The sequence below is a fragment of the Nematostella vectensis genome, chromosome 15, assembly GCF_932526225.1.
Source record: "Nematostella vectensis chromosome 15, jaNemVect1.1, whole genome shotgun sequence".
Classification (NCBI taxonomy): Eukaryota; Metazoa; Cnidaria; class Anthozoa; order Actiniaria; family Edwardsiidae; genus Nematostella; species Nematostella vectensis.
The window spans coordinates 9,025,015-9,050,431 of record NC_064048.1 but is presented as its reverse complement, the minus strand read 5'-3'; the positions used below and the strand labels follow the sequence as shown (position 1 = coordinate 9,050,431).

General features: G+C 41.0%; 1 protein-coding gene across 1 annotated transcript; it reads right to left on the bottom strand.

The window, feature by feature from the left end:
* Positions 1 to 44: 44 nt before the first annotated feature.
* On the bottom strand, positions 45 to 25,387 carry LOC5512445 (dual specificity mitogen-activated protein kinase kinase 5). The gene is made up of 23 exons (XM_048722718.1): positions 25,168 to 25,387; positions 23,945 to 23,993; positions 21,982 to 22,049; positions 21,102 to 21,171; positions 12,092 to 12,132; positions 11,365 to 11,459; positions 10,956 to 11,019; positions 10,710 to 10,774; positions 9,250 to 9,289; positions 8,523 to 8,591; positions 7,106 to 7,158; positions 6,991 to 7,019; positions 6,048 to 6,109; positions 5,589 to 5,637; positions 5,422 to 5,495; positions 5,091 to 5,141; positions 4,270 to 4,341; positions 3,845 to 3,874; positions 3,098 to 3,127; positions 1,849 to 1,881; positions 1,642 to 1,703; positions 1,314 to 1,359; positions 45 to 619 (listed from the first exon to the last, which is right to left on the bottom strand). The coding sequence occupies exons 1-23, from the start codon at positions 25,264 to 25,266 to the stop codon at positions 497 to 499; spliced, it is 1,374 nt and encodes a 457-aa protein (XP_048578675.1). The 5' UTR covers positions 25,267 to 25,387; the 3' UTR covers positions 45 to 496.
* Between the last annotated feature and the right edge of the window lie 30 nt (positions 25,388 to 25,417).

The window sequence follows — 25,417 nt, the reverse complement described above, 5'->3', positions numbered from 1 at the left end:
ACAAGAATCTTCGTGTACGAAGGAGGTGGGCCTCTCAGGAAGAAGAAGGTATAATTTAGTTTATTCAAATTCAACGCTTGGATGGCAACAGGATTCTTATAAGTAACTTTGTCCTGGGCACAGGAAGACCGTTGCTCTGATTATGGTCTCCCTGTCTGTTTTAGCTTCTCATACGGCTTGTCAATCAAATGTACAAAAATAGTCACATGTGATCACGAGAAGGTTCACACCAAAAGGTGCCCATCAGAGAGAGATCGTGACACAGGAATCCCGTTATGTTGGATATGAATTACCTTTTCACGAAAGGTTCACAACAATGAGCGAGTTGAAATGACGTGATTTTTGCGTGCCGAATTCGCGGGCAAAATAACAGCAACAAAACATTCGCAGCACTTACGAATCAGCCAATTTGTTGGTCGGTCTCTGGCGTGTAGCCGCAGCTATTTCTGTGTTCTATTTTTGCGCCACGCGATCTCGTGATAACACAGGTATCCCGCTATTCTGATGAAGGACTATCTAAGTTGGTTGTTACCGCTCTTTTCTCTTCCAGACGGCGACAAACCCACATGGATATCATATCAATATTTCCATCATCGCTCATCCGAATAAAGATGTGATCCTGAAAACAAAGCATTATTTGACAATCATACAAAGCAGAATTAAACACACACAAGGTAATAAACTTGTTTTCTGGCTGAAAACGCCCGTTTACAATGAGAACATTTTACTCCGGGCGAAATGGACCCACTCTTCCAAAAAGGGTATCTGTCAGTCGCCATTTTGTCATCCAAGCTACATACCAAGTGTGAGAAAATACCCATTTCCATTGGCTGATTTGAGTTATTTCTTTATTAAAGATCGAAATTAGTAGATACCGTATAAAACTTTGTTTTTTGAAGTTTTTTTTTTCTTGAATTGTTCTTCAAATTTTTATTCCAATTCAGTATGACAGAATTAACAAAGGTGTGCCTGACAAAGGTGTGCTTTTTTTCCCCATAGATATAACAGTCGGCTCAGATTTGTTTGCGCGTTAATTGTTTGCAAGCAATGGCCGGCTTATCGTATTTTAATACGATTTCAGTTGAAACTGAAAGTACGAAAATCTGGCAAGGAAAACTTTTCTTAGGCCCTCTCGGCATTTGTTAATGAACTGCATTCAAATCCATAGTTTTTGTGACTGTGACTGCTAGCATTGTAATTAATGTTGAAAATATTAACGACTTTTTTTGCGATGAACAACAACAACAACAACAACAACAATAAAAAAACAGTTACTTCGGCAAAAATAATATTGATATTATAGTGGCACGTACCAGCACAGCTTCAGGGGTGAGGCGAGTGGACGGACTTTTTTGCATACTGAGGAAAGAGGGTTGCCAAAGTTATCTTATAAAATGGTTTTACTAGTTTTGACTTCATAATATGTAGGATGCTAAATCAGCCAATCAGAGCGCACGTACTATCGTTGCCATATCATAATAGTTTTTACTTAGTAAGACACTAAATCAGCCAATCAGAGCGCGCATAATACCGTAGCCATATCATCATGGTCTTTACTTAGTAAGATGCAAAATCAGCCAATCAGAGGGCACTTACTATCGTTGCCATATCATTTTACTTCATGTGTAAGATGCTACTCACCACTGAGCCACAAAGTCCACAAACACCGGGCTAAACAGATGGTCAGGTAGACGCGGCGGGGCCTGGGAACAGAAGAAGTGAAATGTAACCCGTGATTTACGCAACATCAAAAATACATTGACATAAAGTAAAGGAATCCGATTCTATTACATTCAGGGTAAGAGCCCTTGTATTGCTATAATATAATTTGGCATTTCTTTAACATACCTCGTGTACTATGCATTGAAGCAGTTCAATTGGCTGGGGAAAAACAGAGCAAAAAATATCAGAATAATACACATAGGCACTGTATGTGGTACTCCATCCCCTATCAGCTTATTGGATACTGATAAGACACATAGGCACTGTATTTGGTACTCCATCCCCTATCAGCTTATGGGATACTGATAAGACACATAGGCACTGTATTTGGTACTCCATCCCCTATCAGCTTATTGGATACTGATAAGACACATAGGCACTGTATTTGGTACTCCATCCCCTATCAGCTTATGGGATACTGATAAGACACATAGGCACTGTATTTGGTACTCCATCCCCTATCAGCTTATTGGATACTGATAAGACACATAGGCACTGTATTTGGTACTCCATCCCTTATCAGCTTATGGGATACTGATAAGACACATAGGCACTGTATTTGGTACTCCATCCCCTATCAGCTTATGGGATACTGATAATACACATAGGCACTGTATGTGGTACTCCATCCCCTATCAGCTTATTGGATACTGATAATACACATAGGCACTGTATTTGGTACTCCATCCCCTATCAGCTTATTGGATACTGATAAGACACATAGGCACTGTATTTGGTACTCCATCCCCTATTAGGTTATGGGATACTGATAAGACACATAGGCGCTGTATTTGGTACTCCATCCACTATCAGCTTATGGGATACTGATAAGACACATAGGCACTGTATTTGGTACTCCATCCACTATCAGCTAATGGGATACTGATAAGACACATAGGCACTGTATTTGGTACTCCATCCCCTATCAGCTTATGGGATACTGATAAGACACATAGGCACTGTATTTGGTACTCCATCCACTATCAGCTTATGGGATACTGATAATCCTAGCAGGTCGCAAGTGTCTCCGATTTTTTCAATGGCACCAACACATTGTTTTCTGGGACTTCTGGTTCAAAGTTGCGTCGGATCGGATCTATGTTTATCTCCGTACTAGTAATTCTGCAACCTGACTCCCTGGTATTTTTAGCTTTTAAGTGTTTTTAAGTGTTTTGAAGGGTACCCTTCAACAGTACTCCTTCAACTTATATCTAAATTGAATGTCTTGTAACTAATTTGGAGTAACCCATTAAGATTAAAAACAAACATTCAAACAAAGGAGGTGTACACATTTGTTAAGTCTTGTAACTGGAAACATTGATAATTATTTCACCCAAGAACAAACATTATACCTTGCCATGCATCAAAATCTTACCAGTAACGAGTCCATGCGGCCTTGGTTACCCTGTTAAAGAAAACAATTCAAATTGTGACATCAGATTCAGATATCTCCTGAAAGCGAAGCCTGCAGGGGCAGGAAGGATTCACATGAACAGAAGGGGAATATGGGAGGAGGGGGGGGGGGGGGGGGGGGTAATGTAGGGACAGAAGGGGAATATGGGAGGAGGGGGGGTAATGTAGGGACAGAAGGGGAATATGGGAGGAGGGGGTAATGTAGGGACAGAAGGGGAATATGGGAGGAGGGGGGTAATGTAGGGACAGAAGGGGAATATGGGAGGAGGGGGGGGTAATGTAGGGACAGAAGGGGAATATGGGAAGAGGGGGGGGGGGGTAATGTAGGGACAGAGGGAACATGTGGGAGGAGGGGGGTAATGTAGGGACAGAGGGGGAATATGGGAGGAGGGGGGGGGTAATGTAGGGACAGAGGGGGGGGGGTATGGGAGGAGGGGGGTAATGTAGGGACAGAAGGGGACATGTGGGAGGAGGGGGGTAATGTAGGGACAGAAGGGATATGTGGGAAAGAAGGGCTATAAAGAAAGGCCGTGAATGGAAAAACAAATGGACTGATGGGGTAGGATAAACATGAATAAGAAAGAATTGACATGTAGGGTCAGAACAGGCATGAAGAGACAGAAGAGCTGTGAGAGTAGAGTTGTCCAATAGACACAACTAGAAAACAGTGGTTTCCAAAGAAGAAATAGGAGGCCAATTGGATGCTTACCTTGAGATACGGGAATCTACCACTCGCCATCTGAAAGACAGAAAAAAACAATTTTTAAACAGGAGGACATCCGATGCCACTAAATGGTAAGCAAAACGAAGTATGACAGAGAAGTAGTTTTGAAGTAAGAGTTGTATAGCGCCGGTTTGGGCCAGTATTTTTTGCTTTTTTTAGCTTTTTACATGATAATATCAAAAAGACTTTAAGCATATCTAGAAAACTTCAAATGCTTCAGCAAGAACTGGCAGCATGCAACTAATGTTTAACGGAATATTTATTGTAAATATTAGGTTTGTAATGTTTATAATGTTTGTATGGAAAATATGGAAAAAAACGAAAAATCAGCCTCTTACTGATTTCGTCATAGCAATACAATGAATTTGATCATTAAAGGGGCAAGTTTTGTTTTCCAAATAAATAAGTACCTCTAATAGGGATACTCCAAGGCTCCAGACCTCGGACAGTATGCTGTACTCATCACCCAGAATCCTCTCCGGCTGCAACAGGAGGTCAGTTTATGTAGATTAAGCACACATAGTATTGGGTCAGCACGCTTGAAGTAAAGGAAAAGCAATTGTTTGGTTCAAAAGGAACAATTCTTTTACAAATCAGAGAAGGGTTTCAACTAAAATTAATACTGATCTTTTACCAGGGAAAGATGAAGGTAGACTAAATTATGGGCCAACTGGATAAGGGCTAGGGTTACGGTAAAGGTTGTAGACTCTCTACTTAAAAATCAGTCAGGTTACAAAACATAGAAGGGTTACAACTGAAATCAATACTAATCTCTTACCAGGGAAAGAAGAAGGTAGACTAGAGTATGGGCTAACTGGATAAGGGCTAGGGTTAGGGTAAAGGTTGTAGACTCTCTACTTAAAAATCAGTCAGGTTACAAAACATAGAAGGGTTACAACTGAAATCAATACTAATCCCTTACCAGGGAAAGAAGAAGGTAGACTAGAGTATGGGCTCACTGGATAAGGGCTAGGGTTAGGGTAAAGGTTGTAGACTCTCTAATTAAAAATCAGTCAGGTTACAAAACATAGAAGGGTTACAACTGAAATCAATACTAATCCCTTACCAGGGAAAGAAGAAGGTAGACTAGAGTATGGGCTCACTGGATAAGGGCTAGGGTTAAGGTAAATGTTGTAGAATCTCTACTTAAAAATCAGTCAGAACATAGTGTATTACTGTTTGATTCATCTACAGCTGACCTTAGCCGACAATTCACTATCCTTTCACTTACCGCCATGTAAGCATTAGTTCCCACGTATGTAGTAGCTATAGAATTCACGAGCTGTAAAACAACAAGAAAATAAACAATCAAATTCATGGTGTCAAAACAACAAGACGCTTTTATCCATTTACATTGGCTATCGATAAATGACCCGATAATTACCAAACAAAAAGGGGGAAGGATTATTACATTCGGTGCAATCTGTGTGTTGTGTTGCACATCTGTGTTGTTCCATTTCCCTTTAAATCGTGTCCACTAAAAGGTTTTGTCCCGATAGAGTAGTAAACAAAAGAGCACATGCAATGTTCATTTCCTATATTTCCTTCTTTTCCGGGTTTACCTGGCGACTGACGCCAAAATCACAAAGCTTGACTTGTCCTCTTGTATTGACAAGTATGTTGGACGGCTTTACATCTGGAGAATATAACATCAGAGTCAGGGGACTGTTGCAATTATGGACATTGACGTCACCAAATACAGGTAAAACAAGTGTACCTTACAACTTACCTCTATGCATTATCTTGAGTCCCCAAAGGTATGCCAGCCCCTTGACAACCTAACCATAACAAATACAAGGTCCTTCATTTACTTCACAAAGGCTTTCAGCCAGGAATTTGGACGATTTGAAAGTAGTATTGGGGGAGTGTTGTGGGGATGTCCTTTACTCGTTTTCTCTTTTGTATCTGGCAGTAATACTTCTATTCTTTTACGAGCTAGACCTTTCAGTCCTTGACGAAAAAAACTCATATTAACCACACTAAAGGGATAACGAATTTCTACTAGAAAACATACATAAAGCAACCAAAGAATTATACATAAAATATTTAGGCATTTACTGTCAAAATGCATTATGGGTAGCGTATGTTGGACCCTTTCAGTCCTAACCACCATTTATGAGTGGCACATTCATTGACTTGTTCAGATTTTCCCCACTAATAGCTAACACTTTTGATTGGCTTAACTTACTGCGACTGCGATTCTACCGAGAACCGGCTCCGGTATGCTGCCGTACATATCTAGAGAGCCACCTGGCAACGGGATGGACAAACGTCAGAGAACTTTTAGGATAACAGAAGCAGCAGCCAGCGATATTATCATAATTACTAGTTGATATAAGCCTGATGACATCGCGCCCAGGCTTTGTCTATTTAATTTGCAGCGGTTGCTTAATCAAATGAAAACGGAAATTTCGGAATTTTCCACACCTTTAAGTATCCAGATAGCACCAGGCTACTCTTTTATATTCTATACGAAATAAAGCTGTAAAGCGTTGTACCTGTTCGCGAGAGCCCCGACAGGAAGACTTTGTAAAAGTCATGTGTTAGTATGCGCTACATAGGTATGCTAACAAAAATTCTTAGCATACAGGAAGAACAAGTAACACGGTCGTTCTTTCCACAGCTGCAGAGGCAGTTCAAACATTCTACCTCCTGAAGTGCCATGGATATTAGTTACTTTGTATGGGAACAGACACAGACGCGAAAAAGAAATCTTTTCATTTGTAACAAAGGTATTCACGCCTTAGGATTTTATTGTTTCATAGTACAAACATTGGCAGCTGCTGCATCCAGGGCAGTAGCGGGGGGTGGGGCACTCAGGGCACGTCCCCCCCCCCAATACCACAAATTGTAAGGACATGACCATTAGGGGCGTGGCTGTGCCCCCGATATTTTCTTAATGTTTCTGTATTGTGCCCTTCCCCCCATATTTCAAGACCTGCTACGGCCCTGGCATCAACAACATCATCAGCAGAAGCAAAACAACAACAACATGGTAACAACACAAATGAACGAAAAATATATCATTCATTATTAACAGCAGCAGCAGTAACAACAATGAAAGGGAATGGAAAAGTGAATTTCAAGTCCACAGCTCACTTAGAGAGGGCATCAACACTCCAGGAACTCACCATCCATATATTCTGTACACATTGATATTCTGAAAAGAAAACCAAAGAGAAGTATAACTTTACAGAATAAACATATATGGAAAGATTTTTTACACCAATAATATATCAAACTCACCTATTTTCAACAAAGAATGCACCATAGAACTCAATAATATAAGGAGAAGCACACTACAAGCAAATCAAACAAAATGTTGGAGTTTCAATCAAAAGTACATCATATCACTTGCCACCTTGGCCACCTTGATTGCCAATAAGGATAAAGCCGCAGGTGTGGGTCAGTACGCAGCTCTTACAAGCTGCAATTTGATTGGGCAAATGAACAATATCCGCACCTCGACACAAAGGACAAGAAGAATAGAGACAAAAGAACTCATTTAAAGATAATAGGAGACAAAGCAGCTGCGTACTTACTCGAGTGTCTCGAGTGTTAAGGGCTTTTTTCGATTTCGCTTCGTGATCAAAAAAGGGATCCATTGTGATTATTTATTTCCCCCCCCCCCTTCTTTCGGCTCTTTCGGTTTCCGGTTAAACTCGCCACAGGTAGCCCAATTCTTAAAAATACCGAAAAAGTACAAAAAAAAAAAAAAAACACTCGAGATGCCTGCAGAGGATGCTACTATCTGTGATCGAAATGAACTTCACCAGCAAATCAGCATAGCATCTTGACTCTCTAAGCATCTCAAAAACTTTGTGGTGGCGGTCATGGTAGCATTCGTCACATTATAAAGACATTAATATACTTTTTCATTATTTTGTTTATTTTCATAATAACTAAGAGATAGTTTTAAAACACTCGAGAGTATTAGTTTGGGATATTAGATTCTCATGGAGTGGGACATGCACTACAGTGTTTAGTGAAGTAAACCAATGTAGCCAGGGGGGGTTCGGGGGGTTTGGACGAACCCCCCATCCAGCTCGAAGGTCCACTCAGAGCAAACAAAAAAATGTAAGGTTTGGCTGGATATACCGTGCACATCATTATGTCTTTAAAATGACTAGATAAATCTTTTTAGAATAATTATCTTTATTATTATCGCTATATGTTCAAAAGCACCCTATTAATAACATTTTAAAACAAGATTGAATTTATTTGAAGCATTGATTGCCTAATGTAAGAAGGCGAGGGGAGGGGCATACCCAAAATTTGGTCCGCTTAAATGGAAAAACGAACCACCCCGCTCAAAATCCTGGCTACGGGCCTGAATGAGGAAGCGAGAACATAGCATTTGATTGACATGGACTTCACTAGAAGCCAACCAGCGAGGCAAAGTAATGCTTACAGTGCAAACCCAGACCGCAAAAGAATCCTCCTAGTAATGAAGTTCTTCATTCTTACATTCTGATTGGCTCGAATGGTAGCGTGCAACAGACGAAAAAAGAGCCTTAGTGAGTTGCAATATTTCACAAGTGGTTATTGGCAAATATTGGTGACCGTTCAAGTAAAGAGGAAAACAATAACTCTTATAATCGATACTCTATCAAAATCTCCCCCAAATCCCTAACCCAGAAAATTCAGAGAATAAGTATTCTACCTGGAAAGAAATTTCCATTTCCGATATGATTTGTCTCTGCACTTCTGGTGTAACATCTAGCGGAATGACCTGTCAATGGCAACAAAGACAACCATCAGTAGAAGACTCAGAAATATCAATCAACTCAAGTCTGAAATTACATTGTTTTTAAGCCCCTATCAAACAAGATGGAAGTTGATGAGAGTACCAGCTCTCATGACCGTTTAACCATGCACTCACACACTTCCATTGACTCTCATTTACAGTACTTCAAACATGTTCAAACTCAACATGAGAGATGATGAGTGTTGTCACCATTCGGTTGCATGAATGAGAGTTCATTAAAGTATTTCGGTCAGAATTTTTCACAAATTTTTTTTACAAATTGACCACTCTTATCAACTCTCAAAAGAGCATTTGATCACAGCCCTGTGAGCGCTAGAAAGAGCTGAACTTTCATTGACACTCATCAACTCTAATCTTCATTTGATAACAGCTTTACAGCAAATTATTGCACTTTTGTTACATTTGTCAAAAAACTAAAATGATGAGTGATCAGGGTGGTTACTTGATGGTTTCTTTTTTAAATTTCCCTTGAGAAATATTTTAAAGAACTATCTTATAAGGAAGTTTAGCACAGTCCCTTTATGTGAAAAAAAAAACATTTTTGTTTTTTTCCTGCTGAAGTAAGAATTAGAAGATGGTAAAATAATAAATGCAGGGTATAAACAAGTTCATAACCACTCACCTTTACTGCAATGATTCTCCTTGTTGTTAAGTGTATTGCCCTGTGATGAGAAACAATACATACTTTTTAAAAACGATGACCTGCGAAGATTTGTTCATTTACATATGTTGAAGGTGTGATCATTTATTTTGGGCAATAGAGGAAATTCGAGAACCTGATAATCTGAAACTGTTTTTTAAGCATACAAGCCAGCTCTCCGTTTTGGGCGTTTTGGGATAAATGTGGAAGGGGAAAGGGATCCTGAATTTCTGGCGAGCCGACTAGCAGGCTACTGCTTTTTTTGAAAAAAATGGACCAGGGCAGTCTTTTTTAACCCATTGACTCCTGGCTATTTTTGAGCTGAATTTACAAAAAAAAACAGACTGAAAACAGATACCTCCCCCCCCCTATTCTGAATTTTATACAGCCCATCAAAGTCAAACACAGCTGCACCTAGTCAGCGGTATCCAAGCTTTCCAACAGTGCTTTGCGGTCCCCACTTTTAATCCCTCGTCGTTGTGCTGAAGCCAGCACAAGTTGATGGTTGCTTGTATTTTTCATCAAAAATACAGCTATGAGCATATTAGGAGAGTGTCTCAGGACATCATAAAGTCTTTTGGGGCATAATTGAGTGCTTTGCTTATGGTTATTTGCAAGCAAAGGTGGATTCATGATGATTTTTCCTTGTTTGGCTTTGCCTGGATGAGAAAATAATTTTCTAATGAATCACCACAGCTCTCCTAAATGCTGTCTTTTCTGAAACCAAATTGATTCCAAAATTGTTTACACTGCTATTCTGGGTCTGTATGACCCTCATTTGACTTTGGGGAGAGGAGTGTTGCCTGGCCCTCCCCCCCCCTGGATCTCCCAGAATGCTTTGCAATCCGTAAAGGCATCTTCGTGGTTTTACAAGCCTTTAAGGAGTGGACATTGTGTTTTGATGCCATGGAAATGAACCTGGAGGATCAGAATAAAGGTATCTATTTTTGTGTCTTGAGCTGTGTTTGTTCTCTCCCTTGTGTGGTATTTTGAGCTTTTTATTGAGAGGGGTGATTCTGCTTTTCTTTCCTTGTTCGATTTGAAATTTGTCAAAGAACCTGTGCTATTATTTGGTTTAAGAGTAGTTGCCAACACCTTGGTTGGATGCATATCTTCAAGACCATTTATCCCTTAGACTGGTGCCTGAGTATCTTCATCTTGTTGTGTTTATTTTGCATTAATGAATTTTTTGGGTTGTGGGTACTTCCCAAAGCCGGTACAGGCCGGTTGAGGGGTCAATGTGTTAATTATAAGATGGTAATGATCACTAGGAGTGTGTCAGTCCCCCATGTCTTTGTATCAGGCCCCCTCTTCACTACCAATTGTTATGAGACCTTCTATGGTAGACCTTCTGTGGTAGTTAGATTAACAGCATTTTCAATGAAGCTTGAATTTACACAATACTAAAAAAAACCCTAAAAAATACACATATTGGCACTTACTTGTACACAGTTCCACCATTCCCATACCCCAGAATCTCAAGGTGTTGGATCTGCTCCTGGTTTAACTGTAAGACAAGTCAGAGATGAAATCGCAAACATATCCAACTAACCCCAAATGAGAACAAGATGGTTAAAATTAGATGGAAAATATTGGAAGCCCGAAATATAATTAATTAGTAGATAGGGTTCCCAAATTATGTAGCTGGATTGAGGAATAGGAATGGTCTTGAGGAGTTTCTAACTTACCTGGCCACCTGCCAATATGCTACGGACATCTGTATGCTCCTTCCTAGTCGGTACTGCTTGGGCACTGTAAGCAGACAAACATTACATAAATTATATATAGCGTGAGAAGTGAGAGGTGGTATTTACAGTATGTGACTCCTGAAAATATCCATACCTACACCTTTGGTCGAATTTTTGGCCAGTGTTTGTGTGGAGGCAAAACAGGCATCCCCTAAATATTGATGTCTTGAGCTTATTTTACATTCCAGTATCCAGCCTGCTTGTTTGTGGAAACTAACAGTAGTTGGTATCTTTTAGGGTTTAAACTGCCTTTGACCATGCCAAATTTCTATATCCAAGGGTTTAAATCTTAAGTAATTCCCCCTGGAATAGGTATTGCTTAGATTTGAGTTTAAACATTCTCTTGTACCTGGGGGCAGTTGTTGGTTGATGTTGTAGATGGGAGTTCATGGGAGCTGGCATGGAGGTCTGGCCTGATGGTGATAGCGGAGCTCTTGTATTTACCTAAAAAGCATACAGTTAAAGTTATAGCAGGTGAACACTAAAGGATTGATGGAATCATTATTATGAAGCTGAGGGTCATTTTGAAAAATCCTGGTAATTACCAGCATGTTAGCCTACCTGGTAAGTGTGGAAGAATATATTTTTTTTAAAGCTAGAAGAGTTTTTGCTTAATAATTTTCAAAATTTATGAACAGATTATGCCAAATAATCATCAAATTCCAACAAGAATGTTGTCAATGTTTACAAGGCAATTGCTGTGGCATTTATATACTTTTTGTCCCTTTGTGTAGCAAAATCTTAAACTTTGCAACTTCCAAAAATAGGGTGGATCTAGGTTTTTCCTCAGGTAAGGAGGGTTTTGAGCACTTGTAACGATACAGGCATGTACTAATACAAGTAGACCCACTGTAGATCGGCTTTAACACAGATGGTATAATAATCTCACAACTAAAGCATAACTGATTTAATAATGAAAAAATAATATATAATAAATATAACATTTATATATAAAATACATATAATATATATATATATATATATATATATATATATATATATATATATATATATATATATATATATATATATATATATATATATATATATATATATATATACAAATAATGTCTTACAGTTAGGCCACAAATATTTCTTTTCCTCGATGTTCGTCCAGCTGAAATCAACATAAGGGCATTATAACTTTGAGTATAATAAAAACAAGTGGAAATAAATCCCCCAAAATACCTTCATCCCATTAGAAGTCTAGTGTAGGGGACACCGTCTGGTCACATAGAATGGTTGTCTAGTGTAGGGGACACTGTCTGGTCACATAGAATGGTTGTCTAGTGTAGGGGACACTGTCTGGTCACATAGAATGGTTGTCTAGTGTAGGGGACACTGTCTGGTCACATACAATGGTTGTCTAGTGTAGGGGACACTGTCTGGTTACATACAATGGTTGTCTAGTGTAGGGGACACTGTCTGGTCACATAGAATAGTTGTCTAGTGTAGGGGACACTGTCTGGTCACATAGAATGGTTGTCTAGTGTAGGTGACACTGTCTGGTCACATAGAATGGTTGTCTAGTGTAGGGGACACTGTCTGGACACATAGAATGGTTGTCAAGTGTTAAGGGACACTGTCTGGTCACATAGAATGGTTGTCTAGTGTAGGGGACACTGTCTGGTCACATAGAATGGTTGTCAAGTGTAGGGGACACTGTCTGGACACATAGAATGGTTGTCTAGTGTAGGGGACACTGTCTGGTCACATAGAATAGTTGTCTAGTGTAGGGGACACTGTCTGGTCACTTAGAATGGTTGTCTAGTGTAGGGGACACTGTCTGGTCACATAGAATAGTTGTCAAGTGTTAAGGGACACTGTCTGGTCACATAGAATGGTTGTCTAGTGTAGGGGACACTGTCTGGTCACATACAATGGTTGTCTAGTGTAGGGGACACTGTCTGGTCACATACAATGGTTGTCTAGTGTAGGGGACACTGTCTGGTCACATACAATGGTTGTCTAGTGTAGGGGACACTGTCTGGTCACATAGAATGGTTGTCTAGTGTAGGTGACACTGTCTGGTCACATAGAATGGTTTTCTAGTGTAGGGGACACTGTCTGGTCACATAGAATAGTTGTCAAGTGTTAAGGGACACTGTCTGGTCACATAGAATGGTTGTCTAGTGTAGGGGACACTGTCTGGTCACATAGAATAGTTGTCTAGTGTAGGGGACACTGTCTGGTCACTTTTAGAATGGTTTTCTAGTGCAGGGGACACTGTCTGGTCACATAGAATGGTTGTCAAGTGTAGGGGACACTGTCTGGACACATAGAATGGTTGTCTAGTGTAGGGGACACTGTCTGGTCACATAGAATAGTTGTCTAGTGTAGGGGACACTGTCTGGTCACTTAGAATGGTTGTCTAGTGTAGGGGACACTGTCTGGTCACATAGAATAGTTGTCAAGTGTTAAGGGACACTGTCTGGTCACATAGAATGGTTGTCTAGTGTAGGGGACACTGTCTGGTCACTTAGAATGGTTGTCTAGTGTAGGGGACACTGTCTGGTCACATAGAATAGTTGTCAAGTGTTAAGGGACACTGTCTGGTCACATAGAATGGTTGTCTAGTGTAGGGGACACTGTCTGGTCACATACAATGGTTGTCTAGTGTAGGGGACACTGTCTGGTCACATACAATGGTTGTCTAGTGTAGGGGACACTGTCTGGTCACATAGAATAGTTGTCAAGTGTTAAGGGACACTGTCTGGTCACATAGAATGGTTGTCTAGTGTAGGGGACACTGTCTGGTCACATAGAATAGTTGTCAAGTGTTAAGGGACACTGTCTGGTCACATAGAATGGTTGTCTAGTGTAGGGGACACTGTCTGGTCACATAGAATGGTTGTCTAGTGTAGGGGACACTGTCTGGTCACATAGAATGGTTGTCTAGTGTAGGGGACACTGTCTGGTCACATAGAATGTTTGTCAAGTGTAGGGGAGACTGTCTGGTCACTTTTAGAATGGTTGTCAAGTGTAGGGGACACTGTCTGGTCACATAGAATGGTTGTCTAGTGTAGGGGACACTGTCTGGTCACATAGAATGGTTGTCTAGTGTAGGGGACACTGTCTGGTCACATAGAATGGTTGTCTAGTGTAGGTGACACTGTCTGGTCACATAGAATGGTTTTCTAGTGTAGGGGACACTGTCTGGTCACATAGAATAGTTGTCAAGTGTTAAGGGACACTGTCTGGTCACATAGAATGGTTGTCTAGTGTAGGGGACACTGTCTGGTCACATAGAATAGTTGTCTAGTGTAGGGGACACTGTCTGGTCACTTTTAGAATGGTTGTCTAGTGCAGGGGACACTGTCTGGTCACATAGAATGGTTGTCAAGTGTAGGGGACACTGTCTGGACACATAGAATGGTTGTCTAGTGTAGGGGACACTGTCTGGTCACATAGAATAGTTGTCTAGTGTAGGGGACACTGTCTGGTCACTTAGAATGGTTGTCTAGTGTAGGGGACACTGTCTGGTCACATAGAATAGTTGTCAAGTGTTAAGGGACACTGTCTGGTCACATAGAATGGTTGTCTAGTGTAGGGGACACTGTCTGGTCACATACAATGGTTGTCTAGTGTAGGGGACACTGTCTGGTCACATACAATGGTTGTCTAGTGTAGGGGACACTGTCTGGTCACATACAATGGTTGTCTAGTGTAGGGGACACTGTCTGGTCACATAGAATGGTTGTCTAGTGTAGGTGACACTGTCTGGTCACATAGAATGGTTTTCTAGTGTAGGGGACACTGTCTGGTCACATAGAATAGTTGTCTAGTGTAGGGGACACTGTCTGGTCACATAGAATGGTTGTCTAGTGTAGGTGACACTGTCTGGTCACATAGAATGGTTGTCTAGTGTAGGGGACACTGTCTGGACACATAGAATGGTTGTCAAGTGTTAAGGGACACTGTCTGGTCACATAGAATGGTTGTCTAGTGTAGGGGACACTGTCTGGTCACATAGAATGGTTGTCAAGTGTAGGGGACACTGTCTGGACACATAGAATGGTTGTCTAGTGTAGGGGACACTGTCTGGTCACATAGAATAGTTGTCTAGTGTAGGGGACACTGTCTGGTCACTTAGAATGGTTGTCTAGTGTAGGGGACACTGTCTGGTCACATAGAATAGTTGTCAAGTGTTAAGGGACACTGTCTGGTCACATAGAATGGTTGTCTAGTGTAGGGGACACTGTCTGGTCACATACAATGGTTGTCTAGTGTAGGGGACACTGTCTGGTCACATACAATGGTTGTCTAGTGTAGGGGACACTGTCTGGTCACATACAATGGTTGTCTAGTGTAGGGGACACTGTCTGGTCACATAGAATGGTTGTCTAGTGTAGGTGACACTGTCTGGTCACATAGAATGGTTTTCTAGTGTAGGGGACACTGTCTGGTCACATAGAATAGTTGTCAAGTGTTAAGGGACACTGTCTGGTCACATAGAATGGTTGTCTAGTGTAGGGGACACTGTCTGGTCACATAGAATAGTTGTCTAGTGTAGGGGACACTGTCTGGTCACTTTTAGAATGGTTTTCTAGTGCAGGGGACACTGTCTGGTCACATAGAATGGTTGTCAAGTGTAGGGGACACTGTCTGGACACATAGAATGGTTGTCTAGTGTAGGGGACACTGTCTGGTCACATAGAATAGTTGTCTAGTGTAGGGGACACTGTCTGGTCACTTAGAATGGTTGTCTAGTGTAGGGGACACTGTCTGGTCACATAGAATAGTTGTCAACTGTTAAGGGACACTGTCTGGTCACATAGAATGGTTGTCTAGTGTAGGGGACACTGTCTGGTCACTTAGAATGGTTGTCTAGTGTAGGGGACACTGTCTGGTCACATAGAATAGTTGTCAAGTGTTAAGGGACACTGTCTGGTCACATAGAATGGTTGTCTAGTGTAGGGGACACTGTCTGGTCACATACAATGGTTGTCTAGTGTAGGGGACACTGTCTGGTCACATACAATGGTTGTCTAGTGTAGGGGACACTGTCTGGTCACATAGAATAGTTGTCAAGTGTTAAGGGACACTGTCTGGTCACATAGAATGGTTGTCTAGTGTAGGGGACACTGTCTGGTCACATAGAATAGTTGTCAAGTGTTAAGGGACACTGTCTGGTCACATAGAATGGTTGTCTAGTGTAGGGGACACTGTCTGGTCACATAGAATGGTTGTCTAGTGTAGGGGACACTGTCTGGTCACATAGAATGGTTGTCTAGTGTAGGGGACACTGTCTGGTCACATAGAATGTTTGTCAAGTGTAGGGGAGACTGTCTGGTCACTTTTAGAATGGTTGTCAAGTGTAGGGGACACTGTCTGGTCACATAGAATGGTTGTCTAGTGTAGGGGACACTGTCTGGTCACATAGAATGGTTGTCTAGTGTAGGGGACACTGTCTGGTCACATAGAATGGTTGTCTAGTGTAGGTGACACTGTCTGGTCACATAGAATGGTTTTCTAGTGTAGGGGACACTGTCTGGTCACATAGAATAGTTGTCAAGTGTTAAGGGACACTGTCTGGTCACATAGAATGGTTGTCTAGTGTAGGGGACACTGTCTGGTCACATAGAATAGTTGTCTAGTGTAGGGGACACTGTCTGGTCACTTAGAATGGTTGTCTAGTGTAGGGGACACTGTCTGGTCACATAGAATAGTTGTCAAGTGTTAAGGGACACTGTCTGGTCACATAGAATGGTTGTCTAGTGTAGGGGACACTGTCTGGTCACTTAGAATGGTTGTCTAGTGTAGGGGACACTGTCTGGTCACATAGAATAGTTGTCAAGTGTTAAGGGACACTGTCTGGTCACATAGAATGGTTGTCTAGTGTAGGGGACACTGTCTGGTCACATACAATGGTTGTCTAGTGTAGGGGACACTGTCTGGTCACATACAATGGTTGTCTAGTGTAGGGGACACTGTCTGGTCACATAGAATAGTTGTCAAGTGTTAAGGGACACTGTCTGGTCACATAGAATGGTTGTCTAGTGTAGGGGACACTGTCTGGTCACATAGAATAGTTGTCAAGTGTTAAGGGACACTGTCTGGTCACATAGAATGGTTGTCTAGTGTAGGGGACACTGTCTGGTCACATAGAATGGTTGTCTAGTGTAGGGGACACTGTCTGGTCACATAGAATAGTTGTCTAGTGTAGGGGACACTGTCTGGTCACTTTTAGAATGGTTGTCTAGTGTAGGGGACACTGTCTGGTCACATAGAATGGTTGTCTAGTGTAGGGGACACTGTCTGGTCACATAGAATGTTTGTCAAGTGTAGGGGAGACTGTCTGGTCACTTTTAGAATGGTTGTCAAGTGTAGGGGACACTGTCTGGTCACATAGAATGGTTGTCTAGTGTAGGGGACACTGTCTGGTCACATAGAATGGTTGTCTAGTGTAGGGGACACTGTCTGGTCACATAGAATGGTTGTCAAGTGTAGGGGAGACTGTCTGGTCACTTTTAGAATGGTTGTCAAGTGTAGGGGACACTGTCTGGTCACATAGAATGGTTGTCTAGTGTAGGGGACACTGTCTGGTCACTTAGAATGGTTGTCTAGTGTAGGGGACACTGTCTGGTCACTTAGAATGGTTGTCTAGTGTAGGGGACACTGTCTGGTCACATAGAATGGTTGTCTAGTGTAGGGGACACTGTCTGGTCACATAGAATGGTTGTCTAGTGCAGGGGACACTGTCTGGTCACATAGAATGGTTGTCTAGTGTAGGGGACACTGTCTGGTCACATAGAATGGTTGTCTAGTGTAGGGGACACTGTCTGGTCACATAGAATAGTTGTCTAGTGTAGGGGACACTGTCTGGTCACTTTTAGAATGGTTGTCTAGTGTAGGGGACACTGTCTGGTCACATAGAATGGTTGTCTAGTGTAGGGGACACTGTCTGGTCACATACAATGGTTGTCTAGTGTAGCGGACACTGTCTGGTCACATACAATGGTTGTCTAGTGTAGGGGACACTGTCTGGTCGCATAGAATGGTTGTCTAGTGTAGGGGACACTGTCTGGTCACATAGAATGGTTGTCTAGTGCAGGGGACACTGTCTGGTCACATAGAATGGTTGTCTAGTGTAGGGGACACTGTCTGGTCACAGAGAATGGTTGTCTAGTGTAGGGGACACTGTCTGGTCACACAGAATGGTTGTCTAGTGTAGGGGACAATGTCTGGTCACATAGAATAGTTGTCTAGTGTAGGGGACACTGTCTGGTCACATAGAATGGTTGTCTAGTGTAGGGGACAATGTCTGGTCACATAGAATAGTTGTCTAGTGTAGGGGACACTGTCTGGTCACATAGAATGGTTGTCTAGTGTAGGGGACACTGTCTGGTCACATAGAATGGTTGTCTAGTGTAGGGGACACTGTCTGGTCACTTAGAATGGTTGTCTAGTGTAGGGGACACTGTCTGGTCACACAGAATGGTTGTCTAGTGTAGGGGACAATGTCTGGTCACATAGAATGGTTGTCTAGTGCAGGGGACACTGTCTGGTCACATAGAATGGTTGTCAAGTGTAGGGGAGACTGTCTGGTCACTTTTAGAATGGTTGTCAAGTGTCACATATTAGTCTTCTCTGGTTCCAGCCGAGCCTCAAATGTAGCCAGCTTGAGCTAACAAGGAGTGTCCAAGATATATGTTGAAGTGTCTAGAGATGCATGTGTGTCCATGATATAGAGGTGTCTAGAGTTTTGTGAGTGTCCATAATTGAAGTGTCTGTGTAGTTGCATGGGTGTCCATGATATAGAGGTGTCTAGAGTTACATGAGTGTCCATGATATAGAGGTGTCTAGAGTTACATGAGTGTCCATGATATAGAGGTGTCTAGAGTTACATGAGTGTCCATGATATAGAGGTGTATGTGTGTTTAGTTGCATGAGTGTCCATGATATAGAGGTGTCTACAGTTACATTAGTGTCCATGATATAGAGGTGTCTAGAGTTTTGTGAGTGTCCATAATATAGTAGAGTCTGTAGTTGCATGGGTGTCCATGATATAGAGGTGTCTAGAGTTGTGTGAGTGTCCATGATATAGAAGTGTCTGTGTAGTTACGTGGGTGTCCATGATATAGAAGTGTCTGTGTAGTTGCATGGGTGTCCATGATATAGAGGTGTATAGAGTTACATGAGTGTCCATGACATAGAGGTGTCTAGAATTGCATGAGTGTCCATGATATAGAGGTGTCTAGAGTTACATGGGTGTCCATGATATAGAGGTGTATGTGTGTTTAGTTGCATGGGTGTCCATGATATAGAGGTGTCTGTAGTTGCATGGGTGTCCATGATATAAAGGTGTCTAGAGTTGCATGGGTGTCCATGATATAGAGGTGTCTAGAGTTGCATGGGTGTCCATGATATAGAGGTGTCTAGAGTTGCATGGGTGTCCATGATATAGAGGTGTCTAGAGTAACACGGGTGTCCATGATATAGAGGTGTATGTGTGTTTAGTTGCATGGGTGTCCATGATATAGAGGTGTCTGTAGTTGCATGGGTGTCCATGATATAAAGGTGTCTAGAGTTGCATGGGTGTCCATGATATAGAGGTGTATAGAGTTACATGGGTGTCCATGACATAGAGGTGTCTAGAATTGCATGAGTGTCCATGATATAGAGGTGTCTAGAGTTACATGGGTGTCCATGATATAGAGGTGTATGTGTGTTTAGTTGCATGGGTGTCCATGATATAGAGGTGTCTGTAGTTGCATGGGTGTCCATGATATAAAGGTGTCTAGAGTTGCATGGGTGTCCATGATATAGAGGTGTCTAGAGTTGCATGGGTGTCCATGATATAGAGGTGTCTAGAGTTGCATGGGTGTCCATGATATAGAGGTGTCTAGAGTAACACGGGTGTCCATGACATAGAGGTGTCTAGAATTGCATGAGTGTCCATGATATAGAGGTGTCTAGAGTTACATGGGTGTCCATGATATAGAGGTGTATGTGTGTTTAGTTGCATGGGTGTCCATGATATAGAGGTGTCTGTAGTTGCATGGGTGTCCATGATATAAAGGTGTCTAGAGTTGCATGGATGTCCATGATATAGAGGTGTCTAGAGTTGCATGGGTGTCCATGATATAGAGGTGTCTAGAGTTGCATGGGTGTCCATGATATAGAGGTGTCTAGAGTAACACGGGTGTCCATGATATAGAGGTGTATGTGTGTTTAGTTGCATGGGTGTCCATGATATAGAGGTGTCTGTAGTTGCATGGGTGTCCATGATATAAAGGTGTCTAGAGTTGCATGGGTGTCCATGATATAGAGGTGTCTAGAGTTGCATGGGTGTCCATGATATAGAGGTGTCAGGAGTTGCATGGGTGTCCATGATATAGAGGTGTCTAGAGTTGCATGGGTGTCCATGATATAGAGGTGTATGTGTGTTTAGTTGCATGGGTGTCCATGATATAGAGGTGTCTGTAGTTGCATGGGTGTCCATGATATAAAGGTGTCTAGAGTTGCATGGGTGTCCATGATATAGAGGTGTCTAGAGTTGCATGGGTGTCCATGATATAGAGGTGTCAGGAGTTGCATGGGTGTCCATGATATAAAGGTGTCTAGAGTTGCATGGGTGTCCATGATATAGAGGTGTCTAGAGTTGCATGGGTGTCCATGATATAGAGGTGTCTAGAGTTACATGAGTGTCCATGTGTCTAGAGTTGCATGGATGTCCATGATATAGAGGTGTATGTGTGTTTAGTTGCATGGGTGTCCATGATATAGAGGTGTCTAGAGTTGCACGGGTGTCCATGAAATAGAGGTGTCTAGAGTTACATGAGTGTCCATGTGTCTAGAGTTGCATGGATGTCCATGATATTGAAGTCTCTGTTAATGTGTGGGTGTCCATGAAATACAGGTGATGGTTGTTGCGTGGGTGTCCATGATATACAGGTTTCTGTTACTTTTTCAGTAATAGGTGTCTGTAGCAGTGATAAGTGTTAATGTGTTGGTGTTAATGTGTTGGTGCCCATGATAGAGAGATGTGACTGCATTGGTGGCCATGAAGTGTCCATGCATAGGTGTTTATGTCCATGTACATGTGCATGTCAATAAGACAGGAGCCGGCTGGAAACACAGTACCTCTAGGGTAGATAGGGAGGGGATCTAATCCAACTCCTTGCTTCATCCTCTCTGAATAGTACCAGAAGTACTGGAAAGAATAATACATGTTGAGGTTTGAATGTAGAATAAGGGGTTATCACTATTGTTGATCTGTTTGGTATTCCTGTAGGAGCTGTTTCTATTTGTGACCATTTTCTAGCTGCTACAGACAGGGCTTCTAGGCCTTCGCGGTTTAGCAAAGAACGCCATTTTATTTGTTATCAAAATTCAGTTTGAAACATCGCACTCTTACAAAGAATATCTGTCTTTTTTTATTATAAATAAAGGTGAGAACCCTTAAAGAACACATCAGCTGTGCACTTAAATGTTTTGTCTTTCAAAATTTAGCCAAATTACGCGGGATAACATGGAAATTTGTGGATTACGCAGAGAAAGCCAAATTATGCACTTCCACACAAGTGCGTAATTCCAGAAGCTGTACAGATGAGGTGTGAAACCCAGACAACAGAAACACACAGTGCCACACAAAGTAAAACGCTAACAGTAATATTTTAATAAATAGTGTAAGAAAGATGTTGTGGTTTGAAATGCTTCTTGGTTTGAAATTGTTAAAACCAGTTTGAAAAAAATTCAAACCATGCCACATTTGTTGTGGTTTGAAATGCTTTTTGGTTTGAATTTTTTCAAACTGGTTTTAACAATTTCAAACCAAGAAGCATTTCAAACCACAACAAAGACAATTTTCAATAATTTCACCTTAAGTTTGTTAAACAAAAACTTAAGCTTTTTATCAGAGCATGGTGAGCAAACCTGCCCTAATCCCAAAGTTTTTCCTTTGACCACAGATATACTATACATTTCCTACCAAAATATTTTATAAAAAAACACCAGTACATACCCCATTAATCATTGCTTGTAATTCCTCATCGCTCCTAACTGTGATGCGATCTTTTTCCTCATCCTCATCTAAAAAACAACCACGAAACTTTCTAATAAATGAAGAAATATGTGTCTCTAATTTTCCATATAAGGCACACTTGCATCGGCTTGTGCCTCACAAACAAGAGGGTATACCCTTAAGGGTGTACTGACATTAGTGTTGCTCAGTAACGACATTGCTACGCTGGTGGCGTTGAGCGCGCGCATATGCAAAACATGGAATTCGTCATTCACAAGCTTTCCTGAAGTAAAAGAAATAAAAATATATGCGTTTCAAGTTCCCAAAAATTGACTTTTAAGTTGAATTCAGCCTTTTCGGATGATGATATTTTCCATATTTTGAAAAAACAAAGATTCAGCGAAGATTTAGTCAAGCCAAAGTTTTTGAAGCCAAAGTTTTCAATTTTCACTACCTGTGAGCGCTGCAAACACTGAACACGCGCTGTATCAGAATTTTAAAATTCTTTTTCTATTTTTATCATGACATGACGGATATCGTTCCTTTGAAGTGTAAATACCACGAAAAACTATTGGAATTTGATTTTAAACTTCATATGAATTTCATCATGTGAGATATCAGTGTGTCGGAGTAGGCCGAATGAGCATGCGCGGGCTTTGTTTCACTTCCGGTTCTGTGTTTTCTAAAAAAAATCTTTTTTTGTCGCCAAGTTATTTCAAAACGCAATATTTTTTATGTATTCCTTTTTATTAAATTCTCCTTCATATAGCCAAGCATGGATTTAGCGTTAATCTAACAGAAACCAAAATTATATCAAATGGTCTGGATTTCAGGACCTTTGAAAAATCATTAAAAAACAATTACTCAATCATTTCTAAAACGCATGCTTGGCTTAATGCACCCATCCATCAAGATTCATAAAACGTATTCAATATTTGTTTTCGAGCAATTTTACTTGAAATATTTGCTTTTATCTGTATCTAAAACGTCACATTATGACGTCACAGGGTAACGTCTTCATAATAGTCAGCACACTTGCGGTGGTTAACTTGGCAAATATCAGACCCACATGACTTTCTACAAGGCTTTTATGCTATATTCACTTTTCCTTAGCAATAGATGTCAGTACACCCTTAAAGACTTTTTTTGTTAGGGAGACATGAGATTGCCTACGTCTATCTTGCAGAACCCCAAAAGAAACAGTGCATAAATACAACGTCACTATCTCAAGGTTTTATACATAGTATATATATAGGTACAGGCCCGTAGCCAGGGGAGGTTTGGGGGGTTCGGAAGAACCACCCCCACTGGACTAGAAGGTTTGCTCTAATAAAGGAAAATTGAGTACCACTGCAAGCTAGGGCAAGTTATCTAAGGGTGTGTTTTTTTACTCATGATTCCAGAATGAGAATGATAAGATTAGAAAAAGCATGCGTTCGTTTATCCCACGTTCCAATCCCAGAAAGGCCATTTTCCACCCATTCGCTACCTGTAGCAGAATGACTTGAATGCTATTCTGAACATTCTCTACGAACCACTCTCATTCCAGAATGATAGGAAAAAAAACTCGCCCAAAGAGAAAATGGTCCGTTAAATGGGTAAAAGAACCCCACGCTCAAAATCCTGGCTACGGCCCTGAAGTATAAATAACAAATATAGATCTCATTTTTTTGTGCGTATGGTATCTAATAGATGCACAGATGACTTCATAGGAACAGAAAAGTATGCAATATGTCATGTGAAGTTTTCTGGGAAGATGCACAAAAATTGAGAACTATTTGTTTTTACACAATAATTTACATATTTTTTCACATTACAATCTTTAGTTTTTTGAGAGCATATGCTGATGCCAAGTGTGTGTGCATCAACTTATAACCCACGGACCAAAGACCAATCAGAGTGTGTGAATTATGAGTGTAGATATAAAAAGTAACTATAGAATATAGCACGATAAAAGACTTACAGTCAAATGCTGTGGCTGTTGCGTGAGGCATCACCTGAGATATAGCCTCCTGAAATACAGTAGTAATGATTATGTATGGTCAGTTATAAAAACACTTTAAAGATACAGGCCTGACTCTTATATCTTTTCCATAGGCTGCCTTGAGCTTCAGAGGGCTTCAAACATGTAGCTTGTTACTTATCGTGAAGCTTGCCCATGACAACCATTGTCAATGGATTGTATATGTCTGCCCCCCCCCTCCTCCTTCACCTTATATTTCAAGTCTAGGTATAGCCTTGTTCCCAAGCGTCTTATGACAGCCCTCTGTTGTCAAACTTTCTCTGGGATAAGCTGTCCCTGACGACTGGTAAAACATAGGACTTATCTTTCTCAATGTCGAAAATCAGCATATGAATGTTCAAATTCAAATATTATTATCGGATTGGTATAAGCAAATATTCGAAACTATCATCAGACCGCTAAAATCTGGCTGTGGTGGTAAACAACAAATACTTCACGGATTAGACTTTGTGTGGGTTCCAGACCGAGTTGCAAAATATCATGTTAAATTTACTCTTGTGCTTTGCGAATCTATCAAAACCAGGCTTACTTGAGTAAATAACCTCGGTAGTGAGATATGTGTGGATTCATACTGTACTCGACTGATTTTATGCTGAGACGCAAGGATACTAGTTTCCCATACTGTAAGCCAAAGACATCTCAACGGAGCTCCATAGACATGTTGATTTGCTGATTTCAAGTGTTTTACCAGGCTTCAGGGCTAGCAGCATATCAAAAGTGACGTCATTAACCGACAAGCTGCTCAGCGAATAGAAGCCAAGGAACAAGGCTAGTCTAGGCATTTCAGGGTTATTAAGGCATACCATAGCCTGGCATAGGGGTTAAAAGGGGTAGCAACCATGAATCATAGCCCATTTTTTGCGTTTTCACGAACCAATAAGTTAATTTTTAAAATGGCAACCAACATATCAACTAACAAGCAGAATATATACACAAGTTCTACGCTCCCGCACATTTAGGCGTTCATTTGTAAACAGGATTGATTTCGGCACGCTATAATACATATTCTACGGCGAAAAAGGTGAAAATATAAATACAAATATATTTCAGCCAAATCGTACAATAAGATTTATATCAATGAGCTAAAGTTATTGAAAACGTATCTAGGCAATAAAAATCTAATGCCGCCGGTATACACAAGAGAGAGACTACTAAGATCATACCAGGACATCTCGGAATGTAATCGTCGGATTCACGGCCCAGTCAACGGCTTTTCCATCTTCAGGAATAATCCGTATAACTAGAGAAGGCGCACAGTTCATATATACTCTCGGTAAATATCACGGCCATTAAAGAAACAAAAAAGGAGAAGGCGAAAATGATTTGTTTTGAGTTCCTTTCGCCGCCATTGAATATTCTCGAAAATTGAAGGCCGAGTGAAACCTGGGGAGAGATAGAAAAAACACATATGTT

What these genes read in the sequence shown, in the direction of transcription:
- LOC5512445 (XM_048722718.1), bottom strand. Translation starts at nt 25,266, where the DNA reads ATGAACTGTGCGCCTTCTCTAGTTATACGGATTATTCCTGAAGATGGA. An exon ending in TCGGTAGAATCGCAGTCGCA is followed by an intron (nt 5,638 to 6,047) that starts GTAAGTTAAGCC and finishes TGTTATGGTTAG; the next exon opens with GTTGTCAAGGGGCTGGCATA. An exon ending in TTGGAGTATCCCTATTAGAG is followed by an intron (nt 3,875 to 4,269) that starts GTACTTATTTAT and finishes TCTGTCTTTCAG; the next exon opens with ATGGCGAGTGGTAGATTCCC.